Below are 26,614 nucleotides of genomic sequence, written 5' to 3'. Positions count from 1 at the left end.
GCTATGGAACACACGTGTCTGTTGGACAGCTTATTGATTGGAGACGAGGGGAACCCCTGAGTGAGGAGTGAGTGGTGTGAATGTCCAGTAGCAGAGGTCAAAACCTTGTCGTGGTGCTACTGCTCACAGGTGTCCCAAGACCTGTGCCAATTTGACCTGTATTGTATGCACGGAGCGAGTGTAGAGTGTTAGGTGGGCAGACTAGGGACACAATGAAAGTTGGGTGTGGAAGGGGAGTGGGGTAAAGGAGGGTTCAGAGGTCATGGCAGCAAGAGCAGGATCTGCAGGATGGCAGCACACAGGTGGGCAAAGTAAGAGATCACTTGAAGACCCCTGAGGAGGTGAGTAGTGTCAGGAGGTGAACCACGCTGGCAAGGTCTTCAGATAACCTCTCACTGCAATATCAGCTGCTTTCTGGTTAATACACGGGAGAATCCGGAGTAAACAACAACCCATAGATCCTGAAGCAGAAGGGGTTAAAGGGGGACCTGGCGGAGAAAGGACGAATATCCTACATGGGAGGGAGAGAGTAGTGATACCACAGTGGTAGAGAGGCCTACATGGGAGGGAGAGAGTAGTGATACTGCAGAGGTGGAGAGGCCTACATGGGAGGGAGAGAGTAGTGATACTGCAGAGGTGGAGAGGCCGACATGGGAGAGAGTGGTGATATTACAGAGGTGGAGAGAGTAGTGATACCACAGTGGTAGAGAGGCCTACATGGGAGGGAGAGAGTAGTGATACTACAGAGGTAGAGAGGCCTACATGGGAGGGAGAGAGTAGTGATACTACAGCAGTAGAGAGGCCTATGCGGGAGGGAGAGAGTAGTGATACTACAGCAGTAGAGAGGCCTACATGGGAGGGAGAGAGTAGCGATACTACAGCAGTAGAGAGGCCCACATGGGAGAGAGTAGTGATACTATAGAGGTGGAGAGAGTAGTGATACTACAGCAGTAGAGAGGCCTACATGGGAGAGAGTAGTGATACTATAGAGGTGGAGAGAGTAGTGATACTACAGCAGTAGAGAGGCCTACATGGGAGAGAGTAGTGATACTAGAGGTAGAGAGGCCTACATGGGGGGGAGAGAGTAGTTATACTAAAGCAGAGACTTTAACATGCATCTATACAGTAGAGAAGGAACAAAACTAGATTCTCATATGCAGTCACCTAGAGCGAGGAAATGGACCAAAGAATTAAGCATGCGTGACATTGATCCCTGGTTGATCGAGCGATGAACAGACAAGGTCTGCCCCTTCCGACGTGGTCACGAGAAAAATCCACTTCAGAGAGGATACGAAAACTAATCATTTCTACTGCCAATCATCCCCAATCTAATAGTGACCATCACCAGCTATCAACATCATGGGATACACTACGATCTCAGATCCCACGAATGACTGCATGACACCCTGAAATGTCAATTAAGTGCAAAATGAAAAGTTTGTACAATGAAACAAATCATTTTTTAAATAAAAAAATATATAAAAAAATAAACAAGAGTGATATGCATCAGGAACATAATGTGAAACCTAACATTGAGCAACTCCAGTCTAAGTCAACATGTCAAGGCATCTCCAGAAGCAGTTTATCTCTTTACATTAGTTCAAGGCAATGATGTCACATGCATTAAACAGATTCAGAGCACATATAAATAGAAGAGTTTCTGATATGCGATTCATGATTACGTTTTTTTTAGAAATCTAGTTAGGGCTAGAATTATGGACTGGATAAAGCCCCACATTAACCTATTCCACAACATTTCTCTTGACCCAATAGTGATTCCTCCTAGGTTGAAAGGACCAAGAATCAATGTCCTATTGTCATCAAAATATGAAAAGTAAAAGACTAAATGTTTTAGTGTTTCTTGATATTGAGTATTATAACAGCAACGACAGGAGTCTTTATTGGTATTCCAATCTTTTATTCTCTCGAGTAGGAGATCATCTAAATCTTAGATACATATTGCTTGCCTTTTCACAAGGAAAGAGCTGTCAATATGGCAAACGCAAAAAAAAATTAGAAAGAAAAAGAATATTCTTTATAACTTGTATAGGCTCGAATCGATTCTAGTGTAAATCGCCAGTCATACTCAAAAAGACTATGTTTAACATACACTGGCCGAGTACATAAGTCCTTGCCATTAGTGTCAATCCTATCAAGGAGTGATTTCCTTCTGTCTTCAAAGGTTAACATTAATACAGGATAGTGCTCTTGTAACATATTGGCTGGATCAATATAAAGTGATTTTCGAGGAGGAGATTGCATTTTCATATCATTGGAAAGGAGTCTCCACGAGTATTTGGAAGATAAGGACGATATCCCAAGCTCATGTCTTAAAATCATGTTCCGAAGTGCGTTGGGTAAACGTAGAGTAAGCTTCAACATTTTTCCCTGTAGTTGATCAAGTATGGAGCAACTCCAGACACTCCTCCCCTCAGCAAGCAGCTCCACCACAGTCTGGGCAGCTGGGGTAACACCGCAGCAGTGCGTGCAACAACCCGCAGGCACACAGGTGAAATTTGAGACCTTTCAAGCAACGGCTATCCCTCCATTGACCCGCACAAGCGACTTCCTGTAGGCAGCTGAAGAACGAGGCAAAACCAGTGAAAGACCGGAGCGCTCTGAGGATCCGCTCCTCCGTCCTCCTCACTGCAGCTAGGACAGCTTGTTGCCAATATCATGATGTTGGCTGACACTTAAGGATTGAAAAGAAGGTAAACCAGTAAAGCTGCATCCACTCCATCCAGCTCTGTCTCTTAATGGATTCTCGGAACATCCCCACAACCACATCACAATAGTTCCAAGCAATAGAATATAATGATGTCATTCATTCTGAGCCGGACAGGAAAGAACAACGCAGTAAATATAGGACTATGTACAGGAACATAAGCTGCACTATATCGGAAATGTCGAAATATCATAACACTTTATAGATGAAACAGTCCTGCAGACCAAACCACTTTCAATTTTTTGAAAACTAAAGCGAGCCCTGTACTCCTACTGGTCAGCCCACAAAAGCAGAGGTGAGCCTGCACTTAGGAAAGGACACATACTTGCAAACTCTAACTGCAAATGATGCAGAGCTCAATGTGATGAATCAGAGGGCGTCATCACCCCTTTCCTAGAGAAAGCTTCTCCTCATACGGCCAGGGAATGGCTGCAGCTACCAGATCCTGACCCTGAGGGTGTACACTGAGGGGAGGACCACATGCAGAGAGAGAACCTGAGAGGGGGTGATGAGGTCTCCCTCGGAGAGCCCTGGTGGAGAGCCCTGGTATCCGTCTGTTCCTTTTGAGGATACCACATCCCTGCTGAAAACCTTGATTCTGAAACACTTCCCCTCATTCACCTGGGGAAGATGCTGAAGACCCCCTAATGGGCACTGTATGCAAGTCATCACGATCTAACTCGCCCTCCAGCCTCTACCCACAAGTCATCTACAACAATCACTTTTAAAGAACACTTACTCAGACTTTCAAAACTTTGCCTGTAGAAAATCAAGAATGGACTGATATTCTCATGAATGCCAGAGAACTGCGACAAAGAAGATGAATGGAGGAATGCAGATCGAGGAAGGTGTGAAGAATCCTGCAGATCCTGCACTAAAATGCTGCCTAAAGTCTTGCAGGTGGGCAAGGAAAGGCAGACGCTTGTTGATCCTGACCTTGGTGGTGGCGCACTGCGGGAAGGTCACCTGGGAGGAGACGGGCCCTCGGTGGTGAGGTGATCCCGCGGGATGAGACGCAGTATTTGTCTTCTGAAAGGTGTCACCTTCCTGGGTTCCCAAAACAGTTAATGGCATATTGCAATCCTGTCCCTGACCCACATACAACATCTGAGACCCAGGACACAAGCTCTGTAAAATCTGAGCAAGCCATGCTAATAAAAAGATCTTTTAAGAATAAATACCCTCCTTACTTCCTAAGGTATAATATAAAAGGATCTATCCACCCCCCTGTGCTCTCTCGCAACTCTAGGCCACGTGTGCCCCATTACTGTAGGTTGCGTTCACTCCGTCACAACTTAGGCTGCATGCGCATCCCTCGCATCTTAGGCTGCATTTGCTCCCTCGCAACTCTAGGCCACGTGTGCCCCATTACTTTAGGTTGCGTTCACTCCCTCACAACTTAGGCTGCATGCGCATCCCTCGCGTCTTAGGCTGCATTTGCTCCCTCCCAACTCTAGGCCACGTGTGCCCCATTACTGTAGGTTGCGTTCACTCCCTCACAACTTAGGCTGCATGCGCATCCCTCGCGTCTTAGGCTGCATTTGCTCCCGCCCAACTCTAGGCCACGTGTGCCCCATTACTGTAGGTTGCGTTCACTCCCTCACAACTTAGGCTGCATGCGCATCCCTCGCGTCTTAGGCTGCATTTTCTCCCTCCCAACTCTAGGCCACGTGTGCCCCATTACTGTAGGTTGCGTTCACTCCGTCACAACTTAGGCTGCATGCGCATCCCTCGCGTCTTAGGCTGCATTTGCTCCCTCCCAACTCTAGGCCACGTGTGCCCCATTACTTTAGGTTGCGTTCACTCCCTCGCATCTTAGGCTTCATGTGCCACCTTTTACTTATTTTTATTTATTTATTTGAATTTGTATAATGCACATCTGCCCGTGGGCATCGTGGCGCTGTTACAGTATGCTCACTTCGTACAGAAATATGTTACAGCAGATAGGTGCATTCAATACATTACTTGGTATAAGAGTACATTACAGCAGGTAGATACATATAATACATCACATACAGTAATTATGTACAGGAAGGTGAGGAGACAGGTTAATTGAATAGAAGGGTTTTGAGCTGTTTGCGGAATGTGGTGTAGGTTTTTCTCGTTTCTTTGGGCAGTTGATAGCGTGTTCCAGCTTTTAGGTGCTAAGTGTTGGAAGCTGGCTCCGCCGGCTTTAGTTCTTTAGAAGGTGAGTACATAGATCTTGTTGGTCAGATGGGATCTAGTGGATCTGGTGGATGAGTTAAGGGTGATCCTTTCGGATAGGTAAGGAGGGGCGTCATAAGATAGGCATCTATGTGTGATGGCCATGGTTTTGAAAAGGGTGCGTTCTTTTACTGGTAGCCAATGGGTCTCTTTCCTGGCCTGTGAGATGTGTTCCCTTTTGGGAATACTCAATGCAGCTCTCAATGCATTGTTCTGTGTGATTTGCATTTTGTTTAGATTTGTGGCAGAGGTGCCCAGGGGTAGCGCATTGCAGTAGTCCAGTTTAGTGCCTACTGTGGTTATTGATAGGCAGTTTTTGGTGGAGAGGAACGGTATGACCGCATTGATAACCTTAGTGGTGAGTGCGGCAGAGAAGGCTATGGCGTTGACCTGGCGTGACAGTGAGATTGTTGAATCAAGCTAAACTCATAGGGTTTTTGCTGATGAGGAGACCGTGATGGTGGAGTTGTCAATGTTAAAGGTTTTGTATTGAGATGGGAGTTTGTTTAGGGTTTCCTTAGTGCCTACTATGAGGATCTCTGTTTTGTCTCTGTTTAAGCAGAGGCCATTTGTTACAACGCACGTTGAGGAGTTGCAATGATGAGAAAGGAGACCAGGTTGGGTTAAGAGACTTTAGTGGGTTCGTGGTACATAAGTCACAGGTAATAAGTTACAGGCAGGATAAGTACATAAGGGAGGGAAGCATCTACCGGTCCCCCCTCTGTTCAGCTCATTTTCCAACTGAACAGGGAGAACCTTGGCACTCACACCAAAACATTCTAGATGGAACACTATAATACAATCATTCCAGGCACAGGCTCATATATACTTAGGAAACAGCTAATGAACCAGGATAGGTAAGACATAACACATCTCCCCCCTTACATGACAATACAATGAAGGAAGGAAACAGAAGGAAAAGTCATAAATGGACAATATATCTAAAAAAAACTATCCTTCCATATCCCATCCAGCAAACCACTAATAGTCATATGCTATTCCCTTCCAATTCCATGATATAGCTAAAAATAGCTAATCCACTACAAGGCACTCGCCAGAACCATAATGGCCATTTATGGAACTCAGCTACAGGGAACCAGCCCCCAATCTAATAAACAAACCTGACCACCTACATCATATCATTAACCCTGTTACAACATTCTCCAACATCAAAAGCTTCTTGAAAGAAACTACAGGGTTAATACCCTCTATCTGCCTAATGCATATCATTTAGAGACACAAATTGCCTCCACATAACATCCTGCTGAGCACCAACCACATTAACGGTGACAAATAGCACCAATGTTGATACCCAACCAAATGAACAATCATTAATTAACTAACACATTGACACAAAAAATGTGCCAACATAAAACTAGGTCTGTAACCTAGCTACTAACCTTGAAACACCAATGCTCACCACTGAGCACATTAACATTTGAACCTATGTAAGTTCACTACCTGAACAAGAGAATGCTCGCCACAACTAAGCATATTAAACATAGGCATGCTTAAAGGTCAAGGAACTAACCTATTACTAGACAATGAGCAAACCATGCTCTCATACTGGCAAACAGACGTTCACACAACCACAATCACACAGCTGACTTGTTAATAACCTACACAGTTTGTTAAATAAACTAATGAACGAATTCAGCTTGAGAAATGTGGGAATATAAAACGTTTTAAGTTGCACCACCATAGAGAGTCCCAAAAATCATTCTTGCAAAGTTCAGTTTTGACATATACCTGTGGAGAAATTGTCAGGTTAATAAAAACATTATCAAAGTGAACATATCAAAGAAATGCAGTAGTTCTATGGCACTCACAATATCCACACAAAAACAACAAGACGAATTCAGCATAACAAATTTTGATAATCTGAAAATTAGGTGCGCCGCAATAAAAGTTCAAAATGTTATGCCTGCAGAGTCTTTGTTGATATGTAACTGTGGGTTAGTGACTGCAAACTACACTATACATTTTATTACCTGCCATTTCTTTTGGTTGCATTAATTCCATTCCATTACCACTTAAAACCTGCTAAAAACATTGGTGCCATAGCCATTTCCAATTAAAACTTGCCAATAACCAACATTGGCACCATAACTTTAGGTCCAATGCAATTACTAAAACACTTGCCAAACAAAACACATTGGCACCATAATAAAACACTGCTTATTGGCACATAACCACCATATGGCTCCAAAAAATAATTCAATTGCCCCCCCTTGGGTAACACTCATGCTTACAGTTTGGCACACACCAATAACTATATTCACACCAATAAAGAGACCCACAGCACATGGCCACTGTCAATCAACACTCCTGCCAACGCTATTGGCACAAAAAACAGGAAACTCCTTTCCCAGAAGCATGTTATAGAATGCCATATAACAAACCATAAAAACTACACCACAATGCCTGCAACATGTGACCCATGTTTTCATATATCACATTCCCAAAGTGATGCATTGCCTTCATTTTCATTTTCCAAACAACATGCATGTGATGGCCTTTGCATTTACAATATAAAGAAACGTTGCATGGGTACATTGCATGTTGCTTTTTAACTCTTAAATATCAGCTCAATAAAATGGCAATGTCGCAAAAAAAAATTGCAATGTACATAAGGCAAAACATTTTGAGTTCGCACATTACACTTTCAAGAAAATTGAAAGGCAGAAACACTTTCCTGAAGATCCGATCAGACAAAATGGAAATGCTAATAGAAAATAAATGCCTGCCGCTTTCATTTTGATAGCCTTGAAATGCATCCTCCAGTCATTGCAGTACATGTAACGTTCCAGAAATGCCGAAGGTAATGAACAGTCAATCCAGCTGCGCCTTTAACTCCTACTCAGTGTTAATATGACTTGCAGCCGCTCCTTTTTACAGCATGTTCAAGCGCAGCTTGTAAAAGTCTTATGAACGTGGGCGTGCTGTCAAATGCCCGGCTACTTCTATGCGCATTATCGCTGGAGCCACTTGCACTGCTGATAAGCAGAGTCTCTCTTTTGTTCCCCCGACCCCTTGCTCTGCCAATAACACGCCATTGACTTCTTGTGAAGCGCCAAACTAAACATGCGCCTATGCCTTGATATATTAAGAAGCCCTTGCTGTGACAGATGCAGACCAAATGAAAGTGAGCAGCGCTGCCCCCCAAAATCACAATAAATGTCCCTCACTAATCAGTCATGCAGGACATGGGGCGCGCTCACCTTGGGTCCGGGGTGCGGGGGGGGGCAGTGGATGCTTCTGGTTCCTCACTCCTTTTTGGTGGGCAACTTCCTGTGCACCATATTCCTTCTGGCACAAGTTTGCTTCTTTCCTGTCCTTTCTTGCTGCTTTTCAGCCCCAGGTACACCTCAATCACCAAAATCCTCGTCGCCAGTGTTACAACGCAGGTTGAGGGGTTGCAATGATGAGCCAGGAGACCAGGTTGGGTTAAGAGACTTTAGTGGGTTCGTGGTACATAAGTCACAGGTAATAATTTAATAATTTTCCAACTGAACAGGGAGAACCTTGGCACTCACACCGAAACATTCTAGATGGAACACTATAATACAAGCATTCCAGGCACAGGCTCACATATACTTAGGAAACAGCTAATGAACCAGGATAGGTAAGACATAACACCATTGGCGGCCAACCAAGTTTGGAAGGCTGTGTAGATCTTGGTTAGCGCTGCAGCGTCTTGTTCGTAGATGCCTGTGAGTGGGAGTAGGACTTGGGTGTCGTCGGCATAGTTGGTGTAGGCTATGTCACAACGATCAAGATCATTAAAAAGAGGGAGGGTGAATATATTGTACAGTGTAGGAGCTGTACATGAGCCTTGTGGAATACCACAGTGGATGGTGGTTGGGGTGGCGCAGGAGGAGTCTGAGAAGACTTTCATGAGTCGACCCTTGAGGAAGGAGGTAACCCATGCAATGGCTTGGGCAGAGAAGTAGGCTTCGATTTTTAGTTGCATGCCTAGGATGTCGTGGTTGACCAGGTCAATGGCAGTGGACAGGTCCAACAGGAGCAGGAGTGCCGGTTTACGCTTGTCCATGATGTCGCTGAGATGTATTTTGCGATCTAGTAGGGCGGACTCAGTTCCGTGTCCTGGACAGAAGCCTAATTGTCTTTTCCCTAGAATGTGATTTTCTTCCAGTATTGCTGGATTTGAGTGTAAGCCACTTAATCCAGGATCTTGAGCAGGAAGAGGACAGTGGTGATAGGTCTGTAGTTGTTTGCATTTTCTGGGTTTAGGGTTGGTTTTTTGAGAAGTGGGCATACCCAAGCTTCCTTTAGGCTGTCTGGGACTGAGCAGAGTTGAAAGAGACATTGATAAAAGACTTTAGAAACAGTGCAAGAGTTTCAACGCAGTCTTTGACTAGTTTGGCGGGGCATGCGTCGCCTTTGCAATTGGAAGGATTGATTTTGTTCACAATTTCTAGTACTTCTAGTTCATACATTTCTCTAAATTTGAAGGGTGCAGTGGCCTCTGTTTGAGTCTCAACGTGGGAGGCTGCTTTGAGGTGCTCAGTGAGATTTTTGTGGTGGTCCAGAATTTTCTTCGGCAGGAGTTCAATTTTAATTAGAAGTGCGGATTGTATGGTGTTGCATCACGTTTGATCTTTGACTGTCTCTTGGGTCTTGGTAACTGGTGTGGATAGTTCTTTAGATTCTGAACTGGCCTTGGAGATTCTCTCATTGTATGAGGTGGATTTGGCTGTAATAATGGCTTTTTTATATTGTGTGGCTATAGATTTGTACCAGGCTAGTGAGGAGGCATCAGGTGAGCTTTCCCATTTGTTGAGTGCTTGGCGTTTTTTGGTGTGCAGTTCCTTTAGTTCTGATGTGAACCAGGTATTGGAGTGTTTGATGTTTTTTGCTTTTTTGTTTTGGAGAGGGGCGATAATGTCTATCGCTGTGCTGATTGTGGATTTGTAGATGTCTGCCAGTATCGCTGGGTCTGAGGCGGAGGGGAGGTTCATGGTCAGTGTGTCTAGGTAGGGGATAATCCTTTCTTTAGTGAGGTTCCTGGTGCTCCTAGACATAACTGGTAGAGTCGGGCTGAGTTTTTTGGCTGTGGTTGCAAGTGTAGGGATGATGAAGTGTATAAGTGAGTGGTTGGACCATGGGGTGGGTGTGATGGAGCTGATGTCGATATCGCAGTTGTGGTCTGCTACCCAGTCAAGTGTGCATCCTTTGCAGTGTTTGGGTGTGTGGACTTTTTGATCGAAGCCTAGATCTTGGAGTGCTTGTGCTAAGGCTATAGATGGTCTATCCTTCATTGAATCCCAGGTTGAGATTGCCTAGGAGGATGGTTTTTGTGGTTGTTTTTAGGTTTTCTGCTAGGAGGTGTGTGAGGTTATGGTGGATGTCAGATATAGGGCCTGGTGGTCGGTATGCTAGATTGATGGTGATGGTGGTGTTGGAGGATAGCGACATCTTGGCTGCGAGGGAGTTGATATTTTCTCCAAGATTTGAGGGGGTTTGTCTTATTTCTTGGTGGTTCTTGACTATGAGGGCTACTCCCCCACCTGTGGTTAGGGCTCTGTCCTGTCTAATGATGGTGTATCATGGTGGGATGGCTAGCTAGAGGGCAGGGCCAGCTGCCTTGTGTAGCCACGTTTCAGTGAAGGCTAGGATATCAAGGTCAAGGCTGGTAAGGAGGTCATGGATTTCAATGGCGTGTGCAGGAAGGGATCTGGCATTGATCAGTGCACATTGCAGGCTAGAGGGTGTCCTCAGGGTAGGTTTTTCTTTGTTAGTCTTTTTGGTGGCTTCAGTGGAGGCCTAGTAGGGTGTTGTATGGCTTGTGGGTCTCATGTGTGTTTGTTTGTTTATTTATTTAATATAGTGCAAAACCAAACCCGCAGGTAGCCGGGCGCAAAGTTTGGCGGTTGGGTTTGGTGGAGTAGGATGGTAGGAAGCAAGTGGGAGAGACATAGGATGGTGGTGTGTGTGCAAGGTTGGACATATTGGGAGGATGGGCTCGCACAAGAGCAGTACTGATACATTTTGGGCACGACAGAACAGCAGTGATCAATTGTGGGTAGTACCAAGCAGCAGAAGTCAATTGTGGGCAATAAAAGGCAGCGAAGACAGTTATAGGCAGTACAGTTATAGGCAGTATTAAGCAGCAAAAACAATCAGGGGCAATGCTGAAGCAGCAGCAGTCAATTCTGGGCAGTAAAAACGATTATGGGCACAGGCAGGGTTAGTTAGGGGTTCCTGCAGTGTTAAAATATGGATCTGGGCTAGGCACATCGAGCAGCATGGTTACCTTTGGCAGGAGGCAGCATTGAGCGTCTGACGTGGTGTGAGTTACGGGGTGCCGTGGTCCTGGGATATGCACAGCTGAAAGGCATTCAGTGATTGTGCAGAGCGGGAGTAGGGTAGGTGTACAGATCCTTCAGACTCGCAGAGGGTGGTGCCTTTGCAGCGCGCCCATGCACGAACAGGGGCTAAGAGGGGCCTTTTTCTGGCCTTCGTTGGCGGATTTTGTTGATTAAAATATCAACACGTTGCATAGCAACGCTGAGGAAGCCAAGCCTCGTTTTCGGGCCGTGAAGCGCCCGACATTTTGTTTTCCAAAAAATGTAGAACGGAGACCGGGTTTCTGCTTCTTGTGGCTTTGGAGAGCAGGTATGGGCACAAAGTGGTGCACAAATGTGGCGACGCAGGGATGGACAGTGCGATCCTTATGAGCATAGAATCAGCTGTTGAAGCAGGTCCGTACTTAGGCCGGGTGCACCCTGCGCATTGTAGGTTGCGTGCGCTCTCCCTCTACACAGCTGCATGCCCCCCCTTCCCTCAGCCTCTGCGCTCCCCTCATACCCTGCGGGCCCTTTTCTGCCCCTGGTTTTTGTTCCTTCCTTGGATCTTTTGTGTACTGTTCTTGACATTTTGTTTCTCCGGGGTTGTTTGCTTACACTGTACTGCCTGCATCCCTGCTGTGTTCATTCTTTACTTCTAGGTTCCTTTGGTGATTGACTTTTGTCTCTGCACTGCATCTGATTTTCTGCCCATTGTTCGGTCCTTTGTGTCCCCCTCCTCCTTCAATGCCCCCCTAGTGTTTGCCCCCTGCCTGCCTGCCTCCCAGTGCTACCCCCTCCCTGATTGGGCTCCTCTTCCCCCTGTCTCCCCCCACCCCCATCTTCCTCTCTGCACCCTTTATGGTTCTCTCTGTCTCACGTATCTTGTCTAACTGCTTTTCTATCGACTGTACTATCCCTCTCACTAGGTCTGGCAGGAAGAAGCTCAAAAGGGACATCCTGGTCTCCAACCCAGGCCTCTCCATCGCCGATAGCTACACCAGTGCTTCCTCCAGACAGACCCTTACCAACATCCTCTTTGTCGTTCCGTCTCCAGGTCTATGGACCCCCCATATGGTCTCTGCTCTCTCTCCTTTTTCCTCTATGCCCATTAATGGTGGAACACAGTGGGAGGCCCTCCAGGCCCCCTTCCACTCGTCCAAGACCATCATTAATATCTACCTAAACGGCACTGTCTTGGTCAAAGGCCCTCAGGCCAACCTCCCCCTTGATAGACACTTCCCGCGCCTTATTAACTTCCTTTTTCCCCCGGATGTTCCTTCTTTCCCCTCTCTGCCTCCTCTGCTGCCTCCATCCTGTGCCACCTCTACGGCTGCCTCTGCTGCTTCTCCGGCCACCCTGTTGCCTCCAGCCTCCGCCACCACTCTGGCACCCACCTACTCCTCCCTGGCTACCTTGCCTTCTCCTCCTTCCTCCTCTGCCCATCCTTGGGCACCTGCTACACTTCCGCAGGGCGTACCTCTGACCTGTACCCCTCGACGGAAGTCCTTCAAAGGGGGCAACCTGCTCCATATTGCTACTCTCAACTCTCGCTCAGCTGTCAAACACTCCTCTGACATCTGCCATCTCCTGGAACAATTCGATTTAGATGTACTCGGTCTCACCGAGACTTAGTTCACGGCCAGCTCTGTCACAAACTTTGACACTCTCCTTACTGATGGCTACCAGATCCTCTCTGAACCCAGAAGCAACCGTGCCAGTGTAGCTTTCAACTTCCCGGAGTGAATCCCTGCTTCTGTCATTCCTATGCAGGACTACTCCTCCATTGAATGCCTGGTCTGCAGGCACTCTATCTCTCCTGGTGGCCTTTCTCTCACTATGGCTACTATCTACAGGCCGCGTGGCCAGTTTGCCCCCTTCCTCTCTGAGTGGGCAGACCTCTCATCTCACCTCTACTCTCAACTTCTCCTCCTGGGGAACCTTAACATCCACCTACATGCTGCCTGCCCTTCTGCAGGACTCTTTTGCAACCTAAGCAACTCTCTCTCTCTCTATCTCTATTCTTCCCTCAGGCCCAACTCACTCTGCAGGGCACACCCTGGATGTTCTGATATCTTCAAACCTCCCCTTCTCCAACTCGCTCACCACTCCTCTCTCCTGGAATGATCATTTTATCCTTTCCTCCCACCTCTCTCTCTCTCTCTATCCCTCAGGCCAAGTCGATTCCAGCACTGCCACCCACCTTCTCGGTCATGTGACCCATGAAGCGTGTGTCAGCTGAGGCTTTTGCCGCTACTTTCTCTACTCCTTCTGCACCTTTGGCTGACTCACACCCTGACACAGCCCTATCTAACCTTCATCTTCCTTTCTCTAACACTCTTGATGTACTTGCCCCTGTCATGAGGATCCACTTGAAGCCCAAATCCAAGTGCAACTCTTGGTACGACTCCGGCCTCACCACCCTCAAACGCAAATGCAGGGTGGCTGAGAGGAAGTGGAGGGCTACAGGTGCACCCTCTGATAAACTGGTCTGCCGCCTGCTCCAAAGGCAATACAGACTCTCTCTCCTCTCCAAGAAGAGAGCCCACATCCAGGCCCACATCTCTGCGGCATCTAACAACTTGGTCCAACTCTTCGAAATCTGCAAGGAGCTGGCCAATCCTGCTGCAGTCTCTACCTCTCCTGTTCCATCCCAGGCCCTCTGTACAGCTCTGACCTCTCACTTCATCACTAAAAATCAGGACATACTGTCCACCCTGTCTTCCTCTCCTTCCTCCACTCATGCCCTGCCTGCAGCCATCTCTCCTCCAACGTTCTCCTCCTTTCCCTTGTTCACCCCAAACAATGTTTCTAGACAAGTCTGATCTATGACAGTCTCATCAAAGCAGGTTCTCATCCTGCTCATCCAGAACCATCAAGGACCACATTGACACCCTTGCTCAAGCCTTGGCGATTTCTGCAATCACTCCTTTGCCACTGGACCCTTTCTCTCCCCCTTAGGCACTCCCTTGTGCACCCCCTTATAAAATAGCCCTCGGCCGATACTTCTATGGCTAAGTATAGTCCGATCTTCATCACTCCTTTCCTGGGCAAACTCTTAGAAAAGCTGGCTATCTCCCAACTTAATCTGCATACTGAATCTGTTGGTTGTCAGAGCTGCCAGAAGTATGGAAACTGCTCTCCTGAACACCGATGAAGACCTGCTCTCTAACCTTGATTCTAACCTTCCTTTTGTCCTCATTCTCCATGATCTTTCTTCTGCCTTTGATTCGGTCAACCATGACATCCTGCACAATTGCCTCTTTGATAACATGGGTATTACTGATCACGCCTTGGCCTGGATGACCTTGTTTCTCACTGACTGACCCTCTCAGGTCCAACTGGACTCTTTTCTCTCTTCTATCCCTCTCTCTACTTGTGGTGTTCCCCAGTAACCTAACTTTTCTGCCTGGCTTTTCAACCAATACCTGGCATCTCTTGCCCACTGCATCGCTGCTTTCTGCTCCAACTTTCAGTGTTATGCAGATGATACCCAGCTCTCTTTCAGGTTCCCCTCAGTCGCCTCTTCTCACATTTCAGATTGTCTGGCCGCAATTCAGGAATGGTGTGCCGCTAATGATCTATGCCTTAATGTTATTAAGACTGAGATCCTCCTCATCAGAACACCAGCTCCCTCCTTTCCTTTCTCTCTCTGGCCACCCACTCTGGGCCCTCTTATGTTGTTCATATGTTGTTAATTTGCCATATATTTTCTTTATGTATTTGTTGTTTAGTGTGAGGTTCAGTTATCCTGATTAGCGTGTGTTCTCTTTGCATTGGTTAGGCATGGAATCCCTCAGCAGAGTAGGGATAGTGAGGCATTTCTTAACATAATGTCTTTAATAAAATGGCAAATGTTGGTAAATCAACAAAAACAGCTGTCTGCCTCGCATTACTGGCCCCTCACAAAGGTCAGCAACGCAGGCTAAGCGCTAGTAATTTTGAGTGCATACCTGTGCCTGGGTCATTTTAACCAGTGGTGCAGCTGACTGAAGAGAGCTGCTGGAGAGAAAGAACTGTCTCTCTCAGTACACGACGGAGCTGTGAGGCTGGAGAGAGAGATGTGGAGACAACATGCTCAAGGTCTGAATGCAGGGAAGCCGAGCGAAAAAGGAAACACCTTCGCCTTTCCGCAGCCTGAATATATGAAGCAGGAGGGCTCAGCAGAGAGTGTGGGATGTTGAGAGGCTAAGGAGTGAATGCGGCAACCAAAGAGGGGACACTGAACACCCGCTGTTGGGTCACTGCGCAAGAAGGGAAAAACGCCAGCCAAAGCCAGTGAGTCCTCCCAGGGAGTACAGGGATGCAGGGGTGTATGGGAAGCCTTACCAAAATCCAGTAAATATTAATAACACTTACATATGAGAGAGAGAGAGAGAGAGCGAGAGAGCGAAAGAGTATTTCTACGAAGGCACATGCAAAGCTTCCAAGTTTGTGAATGTGTGCAGTGCACAAGAGACAGTCCAGGCAAGATAAAATACCAGGGCAATAAAGTAATAGGAAAAGCAGAAAACGGGGGTGTGGCTAACCATCCATGAAGTAGGATGTGCTCCGGTGCAGCAGCTCCTGTTGATCTGACGACGATCCGTGTTAACACGCTTAAATCGATCTAAAAGTCCCTGGAAACATTAGCAAAAGCATCAGAATGTGTGCCCCACGACATCAGCAAACTACAAGCCTATCGGTGTAAGCATGCCGGAGATATAGTCTTTTATGCGTGTGACTTGGTGGGCACGTATTCCCACAAAATGGCAGACAACAAAGGCATCAAGACCTCGACCACCGAAATGACAGAGCTGGGCTCTGAGCAGTGAGCGAAGAGCTGGCTCCTGACGGGGTACCCAGCGGAGCACATATTTATAACAGTATCAGCTTGCATTGAGCAGCAGGGTGCGGTAAGCCTGCGAGCGGAGGATTGAAGAGATACTGTAGCCGCAGGTGGAGATTTCCGAGCGTTCCATCGGAGGGAGCTGGCTGCGTGAAGCTGATGCGGCCGGGCACCGCGGGACAGAGATAATTAGGAGCGGCTATCCGAACGCTTCCTCATGCGGAGAACAGGCGCTACGGACCAGAACTGCACGATACATTGTAGCGGAGCAGCGGGTGCGCCGCAGGAACGCGTGGCAACATTAGTAGCGGATGACTGGACTGGGATGTAAGAGTTCGGGACGGCCATGCAGAGGACGGAGGCGCGCGAGAGTCGAGCTGGAGGACAGATCATTGGGATTCCAGCAGAAAGGGAAGCTAGAGCAAATGGCAGCTGCTCATTAATAATATCAGCAGCTGATAACTGTGGAAACGGACACCTTGTAGCAACGGCTACGGGAGGACACATTAACAGACCACTGGGCTGGCTCTGATGGAGGCGATCCTTTGCTCCTAGAGACAAACGGGAGTACAGTATTAGGAGCTGTGGGCACTCTGTGGTGCTGAAGACAAGCAGACGACCCCGAGGAGTGAAAGAGCCAGAAAGTGGACGCCACCATAGAAAGGCATGGCATACAGGGTTTATCCAAGCTGATGATGATACAAGAGAGACTGCTGCGGATACAAGCAGTGGTGTGAAGAGTGCAGAGAGCCCAAAAGCTAGGTGATTACGATAGGGGAAAAGAGTAGTCTCCAAGACGCAGCAAGATAATTTGAAACGTGGGAGGACACAACCCACTCGGAGAAATAGCCCAACAAACACAAGCTTATACAGGGGCTCCTCTAGGATAATTGCCCCAGACTTGGAGCAATACACTGGTGCTGCATCAAAACAGAGGAGCAGGATTGATACACCAGAGACCAAGCAACCTCAGACAAATAACAGAGGCCGCAGATGGCGGGGCAAGGGGCCGTAAGCAAGAACAAAAACAAACAATCCACAATGGAAGCATTCACCAAAAAGCAGCAATCTCCTGCGACCACAGCGGCCAAAGGCGCGACAGCACCTGTGGAGAGCACTGTAGCTACTGAAAATCACCAGATATTAGTGGCTATTACGGAGCTGAGAGACTCATTGGGAATAGCGATGTCGGACTTGCGCACTTCCCTGGAGGCTAAAAAAACGCAGTAGGCATAGAAGTCACCCTGCTGCGACAAGATGTTAGGGCGTTGGCAGAGAGAACGAGCAGCCTGGAGAGTGCGGTGAAAACCAACACGGATACTAGCACCAACAATTCAAAGGAGGTTCACGTACTGAAGCAACAGGTAGCTAACCTGGAGAATCGTGCGGAGGAAGTGGAAGGGAGAGCAAGAAGGAACAATATCCGCATGGTCGGCCTGCCGGAGGGGGAGGAAGGCCCTACAGTTTACGTTGAGAACCTAATCTTACAAGAAATGGGGGCCGAAAAACTCTCGCAAGGATTTGCAGTGGAGCGCCCACACAGAGCCCTTATGAGGAAGCCGAAGCCTGGGGCCCCTCCCCGGGCGATAATCTCAAAGATACGGAACTATAAAGATTGCGAGAAGATTTTGGAGTACTTTCGTAAAGGGGGAACGATTGAAAGGGCTTCAAGCACCATCACGGCGTATCCTGACTATACAATATTGGTCCAGAGGCAACGGTACAGCTATGTGGCAATCAAAAGGAGGTTACGCATGGTCGGAATCAAATACATGCTTCTGTACCCCGCGAAATTGAAAGTGTTGCACAAAAGCAGGATGTACTTTTTTGACACTCCGGAAGAAGCAACGACATGGCTGGACCTTCAGGGTTGCCCGGAACGAGATACGGAGCAGGCTCAAGAGGAACACGATAAGTGATTGGGATATTGCATGCATATTGATATGACGCAGAGTGGGTACCCCAGCAGTGACTATGATAGAGATTAAGATAAAGGGGTGCGACCGAGTAAAGTTGATATTTGGCTGTGATACCTTTGACTGTGTCGAACTTAAGGGACTGGAATATAGCAGTTCGTATACATACGTAAATTGAGTAGCAATGTGTGGTTGAACTGAAGCAAACAGGAGCGGCAGGACGGAAGCACCCTACCCCCGTGCAATAGTAGTAGTAGCAGTAGGTTAGCCATTAGGGCGACCTCACCCTGCGGAGCTTCGAGTACAGGCGATAGCCAGAAAGAGCTAGATGCGGGGGTGCCTGAGATCCAGGGATGGAGCTGGGCAACAGTTGAGGGGGGTGATGTTGGGGATGGGATGGGAGGTGGGGGGACGGGGAGTTTGGTGTGTTTTTGGTTAAGGGGAGTTTAAACCGGGGAACGAGCCTATACAGAATGGAATGGAACTTAGATTTAGACTGCACCTGTGGGAGGTGGAATGGAACTCTAATAAGCCATGGGGGACCTTAAAATAGTTACATGGACTGTAAGGGGGCTCAATAGTTATCTAAAGAGAAATTGTACCTGCGTAGGCAAAAAATAGACATTGACTGCTGCAGGAGACCCACCTGACACGGGAGAAGATGGATGTGATTGCAAGGAAGTGGAAGGGAGTGGTGGTGGGCTCATCATATTCCGCTTATGCCAAGGGAGTGCTTCTTGGGTGGCGCCACATGTCCCAATTCAGCGGTTGCAGGAGGTAGCTGGGACAGATGGGAGGATGGTTATATTGCGGGGACTGGTGAAAAATAGGGAGATAAGCATAGTAAATACATGCGCCCCGAACCAGAACACAGCGGCGTACATCAGAACATTGTGTACTAATCTGAGCACGTGCGTGGGGAGCACAGTGATCTGGGGCGGGGACTTTAACTGCGTACTGAACCCAAGGGTGGATAGATTGGATGGGAAGATGGATAGACCCTCCCCTGCTGCCAAAGCGCTGCAGACATTGCTGAGTGACTTTGGTCTAGAAGATGCAGGGAGAATGAGACACCCCCAGGAGAGGCAATATTCACATTATTCTGCCCCGCAGCAGTTACACACGAGGTTGGACTATGCCTTTACTACACCTGAAGTGATAATAGAGATTACACAAATCGAATATAAAGCAAGGGTTTTTTCGGACCACTCACCCCTGATCCTCAGATGGCAATACTGCCCCCCGAGAGCGAGGATTCCGACATGGCGCCTACGAGCGGAAGCACTGAGAGACCCCTTTTTTAGGGAGGACATGAGGGAGGAGATTGTAAACTATTTTGAGACGAATACTGGTAGTGTGGACTCGGCAGGAACACTGTGGGAGGCCTTCAAAGTTGTGATGAGAGGGGTAGCCATAGCAAAATCTAAAGGTCTGCAGGGTGGGATTCTAGCTGATTTACGAGAGACGGAGGAGAAACTGGAAGAGGCTTTAAGGGGCGAAGATGGCACCAAGGAGGAATTAGAATTGACACTCAAGCTACAGCAAAAATGCACGGAGTACTGGGATAGATTGTGTAACCTCAATTATAAAAAATATGTAGAGAGACAGCATGCGGGAGGGGATAAACCAGGAAGACTCTTGGCGTGGCTATATAAGAGCGAAACCCCCAGAGTCACAATCAGGACCATAACGAGGGAAGACGGTAGTGTAGCGGACACCCAAGAGGGAGTTAACCAAGAGTTTGCAGGCTATTAGAAATTATTATATGGAGACGGCGGTAAGAGCAGTCACGCTCCGATGATAGAAACATTGGAGGATATAGGATTGCCAAAGATAAGTGCGGAGGAGAAAGAGGAGCTAGATGCACCAATTACCCTAGAAGAACTGGGTGAGGTGGTGAGACAGTTGCCTACTAGCAAGATCCCGGGAGCGGATGGACTCCCAAGTGAATTTTATAAAGTATACATGGAAGAGGTTCTCCCCCCACTGTTAGAAATGTTAAATGAAGCATTTGAGATGGGAAGTTTGCCAGAGTCACTGAGAGAAGCGATTATAATACCGTTTCCCAAACCTAATAAGCCTGGGCACAGCTGCAGCTCCTATTGAACTTTGTTGATGCTGAATCAAGACAGCAAGATATTGACGGCTGTCTTGGCAAATAGATTGAAGAGGGTTATTGGTAGACTAATACACCCTGATTAGACGGGTTATGTCCCAAATAGGAACATCTCTAATAATCATAGACGACTCCAACAAATTATTGAGAGTGGAAGCGAAAACGCGGGTGAAATGGCAATTGTGTCCTTGGACGCAATAAAGGCCTTTGATTCGGTCAAGTGGCCATGGCTGCTGGCGGCCCTGGAGTGCTATGGGTTGGGGCCTGGATATGTACAGTGGGCGGAAATACTGTATAGTGAACCGCTGGCTAGAGTCAAGACAGGATCAGTGATATCGGAAAGGTGGCAGCTTCGCTGGGGCACCAGACAGGGATGTCTGTGGTCTCCATTGCTCTACATACTGGCCCTGGAACCTCTAGCAATATACCTGAGACAACAATATGATACCGTAGGCATTGAGGCGAAAGGGGAACGACATCTGATCTCCCTATAGGCAGATGATATGCTGCTGTACTTGCGGCATCTGGAGGAAAATCTCTAATATATTCTAGAAGTAATGGAGAGATATGCGGGGTTGTCTGGTATAGCGGTGAACCCCCAGAAGTCTAGCATGTTCCCATTAGGTGGGTACAAAGGGATCCCATTGGAGCAGTTACCCGTATTGCAGGTACCATGGGCGGTCAGTACATTTCGGTACTTAGGGATAGACATATACCACACAGTGGAAGAGGAGCATAGGTGCAACACGGAGGTGGCCATTAAAAAAATTGAAAATTGCATGCAATTTTGGGTCAGGTTGCCCTTAGCAATGATGGGGCATAGAGCAATGCCCAAGATGGTGGTCCTGCCTAGGCTCCTACACTACTTTGGGAACATACCATACCTGATACCTAAGAAGTTCTTCACCAAACTGAAAGTATGCGCAGGGATTCCCTGTGGCATGGCACGCGGAACAGAGTGGCGCTATGGAAGCTACAGAATTTCTATGAAAAAGCGGGGATACAATTTCCTAACTATGAGGTTTATTATGTAGCAAGCCAACTGCAGTATGTTGCCAAATGTCTCTCCGATGAAGAGACCTCTGAATCCAGAGTGTTTGGACATGATTGTGCACCATTTTATTTGAAAGAGATGATGTGGGTACCCAAGGCAGAAATGAAAGGGCGCCCCAAGATGATGTTACTGGGGTGGAAGATGTGGCGTAGGGCATGCCAGATGATGGAGAACTTGTCTCCATGCTCTCCGCAGGTACCACTAGTTGCATTAACAGGGGCAGATGAACAGCTAAGAATGATAATCAGAAACCACTGGGAACTGGTTGGGTTAGCAACAATGGGAGATATTTGGCGGGAGGGTTCTATTATTACCTTTGAGGGGCTGCGGGAAGAAACTGGGTTGCACGCGGGCCAGTATATTACACATCATAGAATGGTGCAGAGAATTAAGAGAACATGGCCAAAACTGTGCTGGAGGAAGAACCAGATGCCACCATAGATATGATATACGACATAGCGGAAGGGGGCCATGAGATATCTAGTATATATGAGATGTTGATGTTTAAAGTGGGGAAGGAGGTCACACAGATGAGACTAGATTGGGACACGGAAGTAGGAACCCCGCTGGAGGACGGGATGTGGGAACGGGCTCAGGGATAAGAAGGTATCTAGAAATGCGAGATTGAAACAGAAACAACTGTATATTACGCACAGGGCATATATGACACCCCAGAGGATATTGAGGTTTGAGAATGCAGGACGGCAAGCATGCCCCAAGTGTGATGAGGAGAACGCGGGCATGGTGCATATGTTCTGGTCATGCCCGGTCATTGAACGCTTTTGGAGCGATGTGGTGCGGAAACTGGCAGAGAAGGGGGTCAAGATTGTAGTGGACACAGTGTGGGCGTGTTTGTTGGGGGTGGTTCCCAAGATCACAGAAGCTCAAGCATGTGGGTAAACTGAGAGATTTGGCATATGTGCTTGCAAAGAGGAGAATCACTATGGGGTGGAAGACATGCCATAGACCACGAGTGGAGGTGTGGTGGAAAGATTTGCAGAAATGGGCGGAGGCAGAAACCATGGTATGGCAAGAAACGAGCAATGCTGGGGGGGAGGAGGAGACAGAGTCCCTGATGGCCTGGAAATTATTGATAGCAGAGCTGTTTGGGTCAATACGAGACCCAGCAGAACCCATGGAAGGAGAGATCCTACCACAGGATGCAGAAATGGAATGTGAAAAGTAATAGGCTCGAAATGGGGGGTGGGATAAGGGAAGCAGTGGCTAGAAGTAAGCAATGTACAATGGAACTGTTGATATATGCACTGCCTGTTTGGTTTGTATTGTTTGGTTGAAATTAATAAAATGTTTTTAAAAAAAGAAAAGCAGAAAACTGAGACTATCAATCTTAATGAAGGTGTGCAGAGCCCGCCTGAAATAAGTCCTGGCAGAGAATTATACCAGGCAATTTAAGACTGGAAAAAGGATATATGTGAAAGTCCTGGCAGGAGAGTATACCAGGCAGTGGCAAGAAAGTGCATTTAAGAAATCACTGGCAGTCGAGTATACCAGGTAATTGCAAGTGTGTGCATCCAAGAAATTCCTGTCAGGAGAGTGTACCAAGCAGTCACAAGTGTGTGTGTAAAAGAGAAAGCCCTGGTGGGAAGTGTACACCAGGCAAGGACAGATTGAACATTGTATACGAAATATATGAATCAAAGATATCCTGAGAAAAGCAAGTCAAGATTATCAAATAGGCTGTGCTAATCACGAAAGAAGGAGTGAAAACCTGGCAGGAGAGTACACCAGATATCCTAAAAAGACAAAGACAGAAAGCCAAGTTGTTTTGTATATTTGATGAAAAACACAAGGAACTGACATTGTTGAATAAACAACCAAGAGAAGAGAAATCCAGGGAAAGGGAACCACCCTCTGGAACAAGGAACTGTTTTGTTGGAGTTATGCATTTTCTTTTTCATAGAACATGAGTAAGAGACACACGGCCGAAGACATTACCCTTTTCACCTTAGGATTTATTTTATTAGAATGTGAGGGTCAGGATAGCAGTTTGGACACAGGACGGTTTTGCTTTGGGCATTCTGACGTTGACAGAGCATTAGTTTTGGAACAGAGAGGCATTTCCCCACCCCCTTTTTCAGTTAATTAAACGTCTTTGACCAAAACCATGAACCCCATGTGTCCCGCTCTCATTCCTGGTTCATCACATGCCCTAAATAGCTTCTTTAAATGGAAAAAGCAGGTGTGGGAGGCATCCCAACCCACAGTAAACTACCACTCACCAAGAGAATCTTAATAGAATAGTCTACTAACACATGTAAGGTGAAAAACTAAAATGTAACACTAATGCCGGCATACCATTCTCAAAAAAACGTAAACTACAATACCCAACCCTCTGCTCCAAGCAGCAAACAGGCATGCATTTAACAGGCATGCATTCAACAGGCATGCATTTAACAGCATGCATTCAACATGCATGCATATTTATGAATAGCGTTCAGTTGCACACATTAGCATTTCTCTAATAAATTAGACAAAGTCCTAAAAGTCCTTGTAGCGTTGAACGAGGCAATCCTAAAACCCTCAAGCAGGTAAACACAAGCAATATAAGTTCAAATTCTTTATTCTGAACCTTTCCATTCAAATGTTCATCAGGCATGCATTCGTGTAACATGAACATGTTAATGCTGACATGCTAATTGTACCCATTCCATTGTAACATTGATGCAGCCTCCTTTAAGATAGGCAGCTGTGCTAATAGCTCACGCTGGGATGAAGATAACATGCACATTACAATGCCATCTCCTAGGTACCTCTCCACACACTGCACCTCTTCGCATGCTCAATGCCATCCCCCAGGTACCTCTCCACACACTGCACCTCTTCCCATGCTCAATGCCACCCCCAGGTACCTCTCCACACACTGCACCTCTTCCCATTCTCAATGCCATCTCCCAGGTACCTCTCCACACTGCACCTCGTCCCATGCTAAATGCCACCCCCCAGGTACCTCTCCACACACTGCCCCTCTTCCCATGCTCGATGCCACCCCCCAGGTACCTCTCCACACACTGCACTTCTTCCCATGCTCAATGCCATCTCCCAGGTACCTCTCCACACTGCCCCTCTACCCATGCTCAATGCCATCTCCCAGGTACCTCTCCACACTGCACCTCTTCCCATGCTCAATGCCACCCCCAAGGTACCTCTCCACACACTGCCTCTCTTCCCATGCTCAATGCAACCCCCCTGGTACCTCTCCACACACTGCACCTCTTCCCATGCTCAATGTCATCTCCCAGGTACCTCTCCACACTGCACCTCTTCCCATGCTCAATGCCATCCCCCAGGTACCTCTCCACATACTGCACCTCTTCCCATGCTCAATGCCATCCCCCAGGTACCTCTCCACATACTGCACCTCTTCCCATGCTCAATGCAACCCCCCTGGTAACTCTCCACACACTGCACCTCTTCCCATGCTCAATGTCATCTCCCAGGTACCTCTCCACACTGCACCTCTTCCCATGCTCCATGCCACCCCCAAGGTACCTCTCCACACACTGCACCTCTTCCCATGCTCAATGCCATCCCCCAGGTACCTCTCCACATACTGCACCTCTTCCCATGCTCAATGCCATCCCCCAGGTACCTCTCCACACACTGCCCCTCTTCCCATGCTCAATGCAACCCCCCTGGTACCTCTCCACACACTGCACCTCTTCCCATGCTCAATGTCATCTCCCAGGTACCTCTCCACACAGCACCTCTTCCCATGCTTAATGCCACCCCCAAGGTACCTCTCCACACACTGCACCTCTTCCCATGCTCAATGCCATCCCCCAGGTACCTCTCCACATACTGCACCTCTTCCCATGCTCAATGCCATCCCCCAGGTACCTCTCAACATACTGCACCTCTTCCCATGCTCAATGCCATCTCCCAGGTACCTCTCCACACACTGCACCTCTTCCCATGCTCAATGCCACCCCCAGGTACCTCTCCACACTGCACCTTGTCCCATGCTCAATGCCACCCCCCCAGGTACCTCTCCACACACTGCACCTCTTCCCATGCTAAATGCCACCCCCCTAGGTACCTCTCCACACACTGCAACTCTTCCCATGCTCAATGCCATCCCCCAGGTACCTCTCCACACACTGCACCTCTTCCCATGCTCAATGCCACCCCAAGGTACCTCTCCACACACTGCACCTCTTCCCATGCTCAATGGCACCCCCAGGTACCTCTCCACACACTGCACCTCTTCCCATGCTCAATGCCACCCCCCCCGGTACCTCTCCACACACTGCACCTCTTCCCATGCTCAATTCATTTGACCTAACAGCACCCCAAACATTCAAGGTGCCTTCAAGCTACCACTGACATGTCATTTATAAACATGATCAGGCGGCGCCAAATAACAAGGATCCGGCATTGAGCGTGTTGCGTCCTCTATCATAAACCAGGCAACTGATTAATAGAAATCAGCCACTCGTGTTATCAGCCTTCCCCAAATCACAGCTCACACAGTCTTCAAAATACAAACACTCCTGGAGCAGGTCATTAATCTCTTCTCTCTCCTCCGTCAGCAGCTGCCGGAAAAAGGTGTCACTCTCTCTAAAATCCAGCGCATCCTCGGTTAATTCCATAAACGTCCTCCATCATCACACACAAGGCAACATAAAGAGGTCCTTTCCTCTAGCGCTCGCCAGCCCCCTCAGCAGACCAGACGACGTTGTCCTGTTTCTTGTGGGTATTTTAAGATTCACCCACTGCTGAATGAGTGCATGTAAGGGATGAGACAGCACACAACACCACAGCGGGGCAATCACTACAGGAGTCACAGAGAAACTCAACATGTCTTCATTAATGGTGGGAGCTAACTGAGCTGCAGTGCGCGATTCCCCACTGCGAATCCGCGAGCTTAGAACATCCCCATTGGCGGACACAGTTCATGATGGAGCTGTGCGGCTGCATTAATCGTTGTCTCTCCAGGACACCAGATCTACCCTTTCGAGCAAAATAAAAGTCACTTACAGCTCTGTGTTCTTATATCTCTTCAATTAGACGCACTGGCCTTTTGATGATCCTGTCGGCCTTTCCCGACGTTCTTCCCGCTCTTCCTCAGCTTCTTCCCTCATAATCTCATCATGTGATGCTGCCATGTTGTCTTCCTCACAACGTTCTTGATCTTCTTCGTTTTACAGCTTGAATTGAGAGACATTTCAAGTCACCACTCTGCTAGGGGAGCGAGCAGTTACCATTGTTCCATTCACGTGAGATATCATCAGATAGTCCGGATCAAATTTTGAAGGTACCTTGTCACCGATTTGCAAGTCAAAGCTCCTGGCTCTTCTTCTTCTGTCGGCATATTCCTTCATGCCCTGTTTCTTGCATGCATCCCCTTCTTGAATCTGTTTCGCTTCATGTTAGGGAGAATTCTGCAAATGTGATAATTTCCCTTACCTTTTGAGACCCTCAGCAACTTTGCTGGATTTCTA

At 47.6% G+C, this 26,614-nt stretch overlaps 1 protein-coding gene across 1 annotated transcript in view; it reads left to right on the top strand.

Annotated features, from left to right (window-relative positions):
- Window positions 1-19,380: 19,380 nt before the first annotated feature.
- The window catches only part of LOC138467396 (dentin sialophosphoprotein-like), a 28,392-nt gene continuing 21,158 nt past the window's right edge, over window positions 19,381-26,614 (top strand). Inside the window, exon 1 of the mRNA XM_069607347.1 lies at window positions 19,381-19,555. Coding sequence (XP_069463448.1) covers window positions 19,381-19,555 — 175 coding nt within the window. The remainder of the gene's footprint in view (window positions 19,556-26,614) is intronic.

Source organism: Ambystoma mexicanum, chromosome 4q (genome assembly GCF_040938575.1).
Source record: "Ambystoma mexicanum isolate Mex_15411 chromosome 4q, UKY_AmexF1_1, whole genome shotgun sequence".
NCBI classification, from domain to species: Eukaryota; Metazoa; Chordata; class Amphibia; order Caudata; family Ambystomatidae; genus Ambystoma; species Ambystoma mexicanum.
The sequence above is the reverse complement of the archived record's forward strand: the minus strand, read 5'-3'. Positions and strand labels throughout refer to the sequence as shown.